This window comes from Alligator sinensis, unplaced genomic scaffold, assembly GCF_000455745.1.
Source record: "Alligator sinensis unplaced genomic scaffold, ASM45574v1 scaffold597_1, whole genome shotgun sequence".
Lineage (NCBI taxonomy): Eukaryota > Metazoa > Chordata > Crocodylia > Alligatoridae > Alligator > Alligator sinensis.
Genome location: NW_005842074.1, coordinates 1,528,393 through 1,539,473, shown reverse-complemented (window position 1 = coordinate 1,539,473; position 11,081 = coordinate 1,528,393). Strand labels below are relative to the sequence as shown.

General features: G+C 40.9%; 1 protein-coding gene across 1 annotated transcript in view; it reads right to left on the bottom strand.

Annotated features, from left to right (window-relative positions):
- PTPRM (protein tyrosine phosphatase, receptor type M) overlaps positions 1-11,081 on the bottom strand; it is a 734,228-nt gene that overhangs the window by 304,593 nt on the left and 418,554 nt on the right. Inside the window, exons 10-11 of the mRNA XM_014519979.2 lie at positions 4,114-4,315; positions 7-68 (exon numbers count right to left, since the gene is read on the bottom strand). Of these exons, the coding sequence (XP_014375465.1) occupies positions 7-68; positions 4,114-4,315 (264 nt within the window). The remainder of the gene's footprint in view (positions 1-6; positions 69-4,113; positions 4,316-11,081) is intronic.

Below are 11,081 nucleotides of genomic sequence, written 5' to 3'. Positions count from 1 at the left end.
CAGGACTGTCACAGTGCTGTCAGTTTGATTCAAAGGTGTTTCCAGCTCATATGGTGGCATAGACGGTGCTAAAACAAACAAAACAAAACAAAAAACAAAACAAACAAAACAGAGGCAAAATATGCTCGTTATTTCCATATTTGTTTGGTTTTTTAATGAACTGTATCTTTACTTTAACCGTTTATTTAAAAAATGTGTCACTACAGTTTGATGCATTGGTTCACCTATAGATGCTACTACCTCATGTGGACAACATGTAACACTGAAAAGCAAGAATAGTTACAGATTATCGCCCAAATAAGACCTGGACCTTGATTTTGGAAAGCAGAGTGTAGAAATGTTTTTTTCTAGAGATGTAGCTGACTGCCTAAGATAGAGTTAAGTCCTAACAGTGACAGAGTCAAGGCTAGACCCCTGGAAGGCTAGGGAGTAGAAAGCCTGTTACTTTACTGTAATTAGTTTTTTATATAAGTTCCTGGAAATAATAAAATGTTGCTTTCATGCCACAAGTCTCTTTAAGCTACTGCAAACTATTACAGACAACAACTTAGGGCATTGTCACACATTCACTTTGCAATGGTGGCAAATTATTGAAATGTTGTGATGTACATGTTGGAGTGGTGTCATACGCTCCTTTGCAACAACTGCAAATCATTGGAATGTGGTAACCTAAAGTTAATACAGCAGACGCTTGCCATTTGTGGGGGATACATTCTCATATCCCCTGCGAATGGTGAAATCCGTGAATAAGGCACTGCGTTCATGAACACCATCTGCATTCATGAATGCAGCACCCCTGGCAGCTGGGAGCAGGGCACGGCTGCACTGGTGATGGCGGCAGTGCGGTGGTGGCAGCGGGAGCCAGGCAGCAGCAAGCATGGAGCTCTGAAGAGCTCCTTTAAGTGTATTTAAGATGCAGGTTCGGCATTCACAAATACTTGAAACCACGAATGCCGAACCTGCGAATAGCAAGGGTTTCCTGTATGTGTTAAGAGATAAACCTTGCCTGAAAGGGAACAAATCTTCAACAACCAGAAGGCACCTAACACATGCTAAACTACTTGAATATACATCTGCTTGCATTTTAACTGCACTTAGTAAGTGTTAAGTTGAACATGTGGCATCATCTTTAGTTGGCCTGAGAGCCATCTCAATTGCCTCCTCCAGCACAAGTTACTATGCTCGGTCAATAGCTACTACAGATTTCTGAGACAGGGCTAATAGAGGACTCTGCCCTTTCTGATGGCTAGATCAGAGAGAAGCAGGAGCCATTTTGGCAGCCATTAATGTGCAGCATCTCCATGGTTCTATTTCAGGAAAGAAAAAGCAGCTTTGCTGCTTAAGGATCACACCCCTATTTTAGAGGGCTGATTTTGGAAGAAAAGATTTTTTATTAGACTACGATGGATCATTTTATCCACCGTTGCAATTAAGACAACTTTGTAGATGAACTTGGGAGCTGTTTTAACAGTGAATAGTAACAGTCCTCAACAGTTTTGACAGGAAATCAAGAATTTCTTATTCAACTGAAAAGGAAGTATAGATTTAGAGAAATTAAAATCCAGTTACCTAAACTGGAATTTGGCCAGCATGCAGCATTAATACCTCATTTATTGTAGAAAGTGCTATGGGATATTTAAATTGTTAGCAGTAAGAATGCTGGTTTTACATCATACCAAAAAGCTGTGACAGCAACAAATGACCCTAAAGCTTCATACTGGGATGTTTGCTTGGGACACAGAATGAAAAAAAGAGAGTTCTACTACCTGAATCTTCAGCACTATTTCCCATAGCACTTTAAACAGGGGTTTTAAAGGATCATAAGGAAGGTAGACTCAAGTCTGTTTGAAATTCCATAGGACCTGTGTGGCTAATACCCTTAGGCTCCTTCAAAAATCCCAGCCATAAGACTTCCCTGGTGATGTTCCATAAACCACTGATAAACCTAATCCTGCTTGTATTGATGACTGTGGTCAGATGGCTTCCAAGTGGTGTTGGCTGTATGGAGCAATTCCACATCAAAACATGTGTCATGCAATGTAAACTCCTAGAACTGTTCTCTATGGCTAGGGACAGATATTACACATAAACTGGTTTAAGTAATCAGAAACTAGTTTAAACCTGTAACAGAACAGATATTCAGTGCACATAAACCAGTTTGATAATGGCTGAAACCAGTTTGAGATAACCCTGGTTGAAAAGTATCAGACTTAACTGATTTGGCTCAAACTGGTTTATGCAATGTCTGTCCCAGAACCCTTGCTGGTTTAAGATAAACCAGACACTCCTGGCATGCTCTCTGGGATAAGTGGGGCTCTCTGCTCCACAGCAGGGCTGGCCCCTTACCTCTGCTCCCTGGTTGCAGCTCTCTCCCTCTCACCACTGCCTGCTAAATAGGAATTCCCCCCTTCACTCTGCCTTGCAGAGAGGTGTCTGTGTATTAGCTAGCAGACCACATGCTGGCTACAGTCCATGCTGAATCAACAGGCAGAATCAACAAGTAGCTGGTAATGTCCTTCTGTTGTTTTTTTAATTGGATGATAAACACTGTTATCAATTCCCTCTAGGCTAATCACAGTTTCCTGCCTGAGCCTGGCCACACCCCCCTCAGCTTCATGCTGAGAAGGAAGGGAAGGCTGCTTTAGCACCCTCTGGCTTCTAGCCTGAGCCACTGCAGACATATGCCTGCATTTCTGAATGTCTGTCTGGTTAAAAAACTGATTTAGCCTAGCCAGGTTAGACTAACCTATAAAGACTGAATCAATTCAGGCTCAGGCTTTTTGAATGTCTGTCCCTACCCTATATCCCAGTTCTTCTCTTCTCTGAATAGTACCTTCTTCCCATTCTACAAAGGCCTGGCTCTGCCAACCTAGTTCACACTTACAGTGCAAGCAGCTGGGCAGATTTCTTGCAGACAAAAGTTCTACTCAGCATCATGGAGTAGAGTACTGGACACAGTCTTTATTTTCTGACACTAATTATATTCATGGCTTTTATTAAGAATGTTTCTTAGCTGATAATCACCAACTAAATATATCCCTACAATAACCTGTATGAATAATATTTTCTAACTTCCATTCACTGTCCTTTCCTCAAATAATTCATTGCTGTGTTTCTGAACAAAGCTTTCAATGTTGATCACTCCACAACAAAGGCAGAAAAGGTGACAATGAGAATATCAGAGAAACAAGATGATAAACAAAGTCTCCTGGTTAGCTTGCTTTACATTTTCCAAAAAGGGAAGACTGACAAAGAATAACTAATTCAAGTTTTTATGAATATTCTTCCAAGACCACATGGCATCTGACTGTCAGCTTAATTCCCAGAAACATGGTCAAAAGATTGAATATACAGAGTTTTCCATTATAGAACTTTGTAACATATTTGGTCATCCATCACATATGTACTTTAGCATACGTAGTAGTATTGCATTCCATCAACCAAGGGCAATAAAATGTTCCTCTGCCTAAGACAGCTTTAAAATATTGTACAGAGGCTTTTAGAAATGCCATAGTCATCTTTCCCACTATCTGAAAACCACCAGTCTTCACATTCCTCTCTAATGCAGTTTCATATCCACTTCAGCCCAAGTATTTGTTAGGACAGCATGCAGCCTGGCAGTTCCCCACACTTTTTAAGCTAATGCTAGAAGTTTAGCATTTTTTGCCACAGTCTCAATTGTTCATGGCTCATTATAGAGATTTTCCAGCACTGCTACTGTACTAATTTAGAATCGTGTCAAGGCTCAATGAGCTCTGAATGGAACCCTCAGCATCGTGTCCAAAATATCCGATGCTAAAAGTCGCAACAGCTGCTAACACTGACTCCACCCACCTAATTCATATGGTTTTGTGGATGATAACTGCAGTTCCAAACAAGAATTTCAAAGTAGGCATGATCTGACTGATTTTCAATCACCTGTAAATTATTCTAACACAGTGTGTTTCACTTTATCTAGCACTTTCAGGGGGGAAAAAAATATTTTTTCTTTCTGACAAGTGTAAAACATTTTGTTTTTTTTAAAGATAAATAAAAAGACACCCCCCCCCCCCATCAAAACAAAAGCCAAGAGTTATGACCATAAGGGAACTGATATAGTCTTTAATTAAATACCTGATATTTTGGTGGTGAATTGACTTGTGATTGGAGGCCCAAACCCCTTAGCTGTGCTGGCTCTAATGGTAAATGAATATGTGGTTCCAGGATTAAGTCCAAAAAAAAAGTAGTGGGTTTCATTTCCTAGCTTTAAGACTCTTCCACTTTGATTGGATAAATCTATTTCTGGATCAAAGGAGCTGACTGCCTTGTAGGTGATCTGCAAAAGAATAAGAAAGTTATAAAGCATCTCAAGCAGATGGACAAAGATTTCATCTTTATCCAGTAAACCCTTCTGATGTATGCACTGTCGGACATTTTATGATAAGCTATCTTACTCTCTTATACTCTTCAAATCCTGAATCCAATGAAGGGACATAGGAACTCAGCCAAAACTGTTATGAGTTATTACTTGTATAGATACAGGGACTTAAAGGCAGCTAGATTACAACAGTAAAGGATAGGTTCAGGCTTAAGCTAATACCTTTAAGTTGTTGGCTTTCACAATGTTATTTTTTCTGAAGCCATATTACTGCTGGATTTGAACAAAAAAGACAACTAGGAAAAACAGATAAGCAAGTGACAAAGGTATAGTTTCATTTCTGATCTTTTTTTAGTATAATTACACCTTGCTCTGAATAAGATTATCCTCACTAGATGACAAGGGCAGTTTTAGGTGAATTCTTCACAGAAAAAATGACACACATATTTGAGTCTGAAGCTTATGTATTGTAATTGCTATGTTGTAAATTTTCAGGTAGTTCAGTAAACCAAACTCAGCTATTCAATTTGGGGAAAAATACCTTCAATAATATATGCAATCCATATGCTGTATTTTTAGTTCCTCCCTTTCATTTTTTGTGTTCTCATTAAAATCTCTAGTCCAGAATAAAATGCTGTACAATTTTTTGGTAGTAAATTATTGACTTCTTCAATATCTGAATTAACTTAAAAAAAGAACTCTAAAAAATAGTTAAAATGTAAAAATAACTCAATTTCCCCCTTTTAAATAGGTAGTTGTAGTTGTAAATTTTCACATATTAACTTGAGCACCATTAGTATATAAAGGAATAATTGACACTCTCTGTTAGATTTACACCATATTATTATAATTAAGAAGACATCTGAAGCAATATTTAGATAGAGACATTTAAGCTTTGGCAAGGAACTTTTACTGTGTATATTAGCTATGGGACTGTGTGACAGGTGCAGTATGCATCACTAACCCTTCTTAAATGATTAAATATTTGCAAGTTCCTAAAACCTCTGAATCAATGAAAATATGTTTATGAGCTGCATATAACCTTATAGGAACAGAATCCTGGGCATGTGTTAGTGCCCAGGAAAACAGATCAATTCAAGACAAAATACAATACATTTTTGTCAGGAGTTGCACTTGGATGAGCAATCTTTAAATTCTTCATGCAAGGACTGATCTAAAAAGCTTTCAAATCAAACCAACCCTCTTCATTTTTGTCAGGAGACAGAGACTGAGACAGAGGTAGGGAAGAGTTAACCAGCAAACACAGGGACTCTTAATTAGATTCCTCAATATCCGCTTCCAATTTTATTGAAAATGTAGCCAGGAAGTCACAAATTCTGTGACCCATGTGCTAGCTGTTAATTATGCTTGTTTCATGAAATTTTGAATTGGCTATATGGCTGTTGCACTATAAGGACCTAAACTATTCCACCATAAACAACCTGTTCATTAAAAAAAAAAAGAGTAGCTTGCTTGGTTACAATTGCAATACACTGTTCCTGTATATTTTCAGTATGCTCCTCTCCTCATTTAGTAAAGCTGTATCTTCTCCAAACTTTCTTATTTTGAAAATATCTAAAAAAACCTCCCACTGATGCAAATATACACCTTGGAATGGTCAGGGGGCTAATTTAGAAAAGGCCATGTGGGCACTTTTATCGCTGTGTATGCAAGCTGACTCTTGGGAGGGTTTACTGGTATTTTGCTTGTTTACAGTAGCACTCCTTTCATTGCTATCAACTCAGGAACTACACTGATGTAAGGAGAGTTGGAAGATGTTTCAGAATAAAGAACATTGTGTAGACCACACTATACCAGTTAACACCAGACCTACATTTAAAGGCCCATTTTTATTTGCTGAGTTTTTGTTTTTCCAAAATTGTTGAAACCATTGGATTTGCAGTAGGGACTAGACCCTTGAATTATTTTTTGCTCCGCTTTGCACAATAGCAACCAGGAAGTTTCTCACATAGGCACAGTGCTCCTGTGATACCATGAGTGCCAACCTCTGGAATCAAGCCACATGCCAGCAAAAACCTGCTGTGACATTCAGCTGGCCAGGTCCACTACCTACTTGGCATATTTAGAAAAAACAAGACCTGAGGTGATTGAGTCAAACTGATGGTATGTTCATGAAAAAAAATCAAAGTAATTTTAATGATATCTGATTTCTACTGCGATTACCATCTTCTCTGTGATTGCTTTCTTAATTAACACCTAGCATGAGGAGATATTCATGTTTTCATAGATTTCATAGACATCAGGGCTGGAAGTAACCTCAGAAGATCATCGAGTCCAGCCCCCCGCCCAAAGGGCAGGAAGTCAGCTGGGGTCATAGGATCCCAGCAAGATAAGCATCCAGTTTCATCTTGAAGGTGTTCAATGAAGGCGCTTGAACCACCTCCGGTGGCAGGCTGTTCCAGACCTTGGGGGCTCGGACAGTAAAGAAATTCTTTCTTATGTCCAGCCTGAAACGATCTTGAAGTAGTTTGTGACCATTCGACCTCGTCATCCCTTGGGGCGCTCTGGTGAACAAACGATCCCCCAGATGCTGGTGGTCACCCCTGATAAACTTGTAGGTGGCCATCAGATCACCCCTGAGCCTGCGCTTTTTCAGGCTAAAGAGCCCCAGGGCTCTCAGCCTGTCATCGTAGGGTCTGTTTCCCTGACCTCTGATCATGCACGTGGCTCTTCTCTGGACTCTCTCAAGCTTCTCCACATCCTTTTTGAATTGTGGAGCCCAAAACTGGACACAGTACTCCAGCTGCGGCCTCACTAAGGCAGGCTAAAGAGTCCCAGGGCTCTCAGCCTGTCATCGTAGGGTCTGCTTCCCTGACCTCTGATCATGCGCGTGGCTCTTCTCTGGACTCTCTCAAGCTTCTCCACATCCTTTTTGAATTGTGGAGCCCAAAACTGGACACAGTACTCCAGCTGCGGCCTCACTAAGGCCGAGTACAGGGGGAGAATGACGTCCCGGGATTTGCTTGAGAAGCATCTATGGATGCAAGCCAGCGTTTTGGTCGCTTTACTAGCCGCCGCATCGCATTGCAGGCTCATGTTCATCTTGTGGTCAATGATGACCCCCAAGTCTCTTTCTTCCATAGTGCTAGCCAACATAGCACTGCCGAGCCTATAAGGATGCTGCGGGTTTTTTTTCCCCAAGGTGGAGAACCTTGCATTTATCGGCGTTGAACACCATCAGATTCTCGTCCGCCCACTTGCTGAGCCTGTCCAGGTCAGCCTGGATAACCTGCCTGTCTTCTGGTGTGGATGCTTTGCCCCAAAGTTTGGTGTCATCGGCGAACTTGGCCAGTTCTGATCGCTTCTGACTCCAGTGTCCACATCATTAATGAAGATGTTGAACAGTATGGGTCCAAGGACAGAGCCTTGGGGGACCCCACTGGTCACAGGACACCACGATGAGTGACTTCCATCAATTACTACCCTCTGGGTCCGACCCCGGAGCCAATTTTCCAGCCAGCGGATCGTGGAGGACCCAAGGCGACAATTGGCCAGTTTCTCCAAGAGGCGATCATGGGACACCAGATCGAAAGCTTTTTTGAAGTCAAGATATATGACATCAATCTCTTCTCCCTTGTCCAGGTGATAGGTCACCTGGTCATAGAAGGAAATGAGATTGGTCAAGCAAGACCTACCCGCAACAAACCCGTGCTGGCTATCCCTTAAGATGTTGACGTTGGCCAGTCCATTAAGGATGGCCTCTTTAATAAACTTTTCTAAGATCTTCCCCGGGATAGAAGTCAGGCTGATGGGCCTATAGTTAGCCGGATCCACTTTCCTCCCTTTCTTGAAGATAGGCACCACATTGGCCTTCTTCCAGTCTTTGGGCACTACACCAGAGCTCCAAGAGTTTTCAAAGATCCGTGCTAGAGGCTAGGCTATGATGCTCGCCAGCTCCTTGAGTACCCTGGGGTGAAGATTGTCAGGGCCGGCTGACTTGAAGGTATCCAGCTTCTCAAGATGTTCCTTCACAAAGTCAGCATTAATGGAGGGCAGGGGATCACCCTCACCCGGACTTCCCGGCCCTGTAGCGGGAAGTTCCTTTTCTTCCCTTTGCACTAGTTTTTCACTGTTAAAGTGCTACTGGAGTACTTTGATGTGCAAAAGCTCTTCTGTTCCCAAACACTTTGGAAGGATAGTTAGGCTGTTAATTACCTCCTTTTAACTGGTCTGTGCAACACCTACTAGAGTTGATGTATACTATATATGTGTATTGAGAAAAGAGTTTCCCCTCAAGCTAGGTACAGACATTTGGGAGTGTTAGAGGGAAGTTAAATCAATTCAAAATGGCCATTTGATATCAGGTAAGTTGGGATGGGGGGGCTAATGGGAGTGTTGAGGTGGGGAAAGCAGGCTAGGGGAGAAAACGGGGGGTTTGCCAGAGGATGGGTGGGCAGGCAGGTGTGATCCATGGGTGTGGTGGGGGGCAAGCATGACCCATGGGGAGTTGCATGGGTCCAGGAGCATCTGGCTGGATCAACGTGGCTCACAGTGTCTGCAGGAGGGCTTGGGCTATTTTTAGCCCCATGACCCTCACCGGCAAACCTACCCACATCCCTCCTGACTCCCCTCCAAACATTTACTTGCTCAGCTCTGGCAGTGGCAAACACTAACAAAAGTGGCTGCACCTGGAGCTTTGCAGGATGGGAGTTGAGGGGGACTTGTAGGGGGGCAAAAAACAGCTAGGTGCAGGCAGGGGCAGGGGGAGGGGGTAAAAGGTACAGCCCTGGGAATGGGGCCAGTGACTGGATTTCCCAGCCCTGGAGCTATCCAGGGAAAGTGTACAGAAGTTCCATGCAACTACTTGACCTAAATCAAGTAAGTTTCATATGATATTGATCCCGGTTTATCTTAAACTGGGATCTGCAATTTCTAAACCGGTTTGTGTTACTGGAATGTCTGTACTGTTACAGGTTTAGATTGATTTCTGGTCACTGAGACTGGGTCTTTAAGTGTAAGGTCGGCACCAAGACAAGCCAATTTTAAATCGGGCATCCATTTTGAACCTGATTTAACATCCCCAAATGTCTGTACTTAGCCAAAGAGCATAAAATTTCTCAGCAATCAGGTTATGTACGTGTGATTTTAAGCAGGAACTTTTTGCTAATGTATGTTTTTGTACAAATAAGACCTAAGAATCAGCAAAGTAACAATATTTATTAACTAACCATTCTGACATGCAGTTGTTTGAGATGGTTCATCATGGTTTAAAGTTAGGTCTATCAAAGCCAACTCATACATTTCCATGACATTTTACCCCTTCATCATAACTCAGCCTACAAAACTGAATCAATAGTTAAAAGCATTAAACTTTTTTCTTATATCTCATTTAGAGTCTTTTGGGGTTTTTTGGGGTTTTTTTTAGCATTTCAATACTAATTTAGTAGTAAGATCAGTTAAAAGGTTTAACTGTGATTACAGTCTGACAGCTTAATCTGTGTGGTCTTTTGTCAGATTTTCTGAAAGGTATTCAGGCAAAGGTTCCAGATGAGGAGAATCAGCGACTTTTAGAAACCTAACAACATGTAATTTTGTTGAATTTGCATTAAAAAAAATACCAGATTATTTTTTTAAAGTTGCACCTGCTTGTTTCTATTACAATAGATTTACTGAAATGAGTCTCCCATAAATGTCATGACGACTATCACTACTGTATTCTCTCTCCTATTTTTTAAACATTTTACTGAGATCTGCTTTGCTATCATTCAAATATTTGATGTGCTTTACTAGACAGAACAATATATCACATAGGTTTAACAGCTGCAGTTTTGCTTATATTGAAAACTGGTTTGTAGCAATTTTCTTCTACAGTAGATTTATTTTTCATTAACTCGTGTTCTAATTGATGTTTTTTTTTAAATGGCATTTTAAGAAAAAACTCATCATTTTCCTTTTTAATGCTCTTAAGCCAATTATGTACTTTTTGAATATTGCTTTTTACATGCTTTCCTGTAAATACACAAGCCATTATTCAATTTCTCAATGATAAACTGTGTTTCACCTCAGACTAGGTAATGTTTTGCAGTTATCTAGCAGTCAGTGTGGTAGAGGTGATATCTTTTATTAAACTAACTAGAAAGTTGCAAACAATTTTTTTTTCTTTATTTGCAAGCTTTTGGGCACCACGCCCTTCCTCAGGCATAGGTGAATGCAAAGATTGTAAAATTTCTCCCATGTAGAAATGAAAATTCATATTTTACAGGAGAGCTGGAGGGGGGTGCAAGCTACAGCCTTAATCCTTGAAACATGGAAGATATCATAATTGGCCATTTTGAAATGAAAACTTCATAATTTTACAAGAAGGAAGCAAAATTCAACACCTTGAGAACTGAAAGCTAACACCCCTGCTCAAGCCTTTTGTTTCAACCAAATTTGCATACTTGCGCAGCAACCTCAACATAACAAATTCCTTGCCCAGGAGAACCTTTCCATCATGAATCCTCCTGTGAAATATGAAACATCTTAATAAGAGCGAAGCATAATTCAACATCCTTCTTGCTATCAGACACCTCTGCGGTAAAGAGACTGCTCCAACTTTTATGCAAGCCTAATTTGCATGGAGTGAACTTTTCCAGCCAGGAGAGCTTGCACCACCCTCCAGCTTTCCTGTAAAATATGAATTCTCATTTCTATCTTGGAGAAATTTTACAATCATTGCATTCTCCTATGACCAAGGAAAGGCACGTGTGCCTGAAAGCTTGCA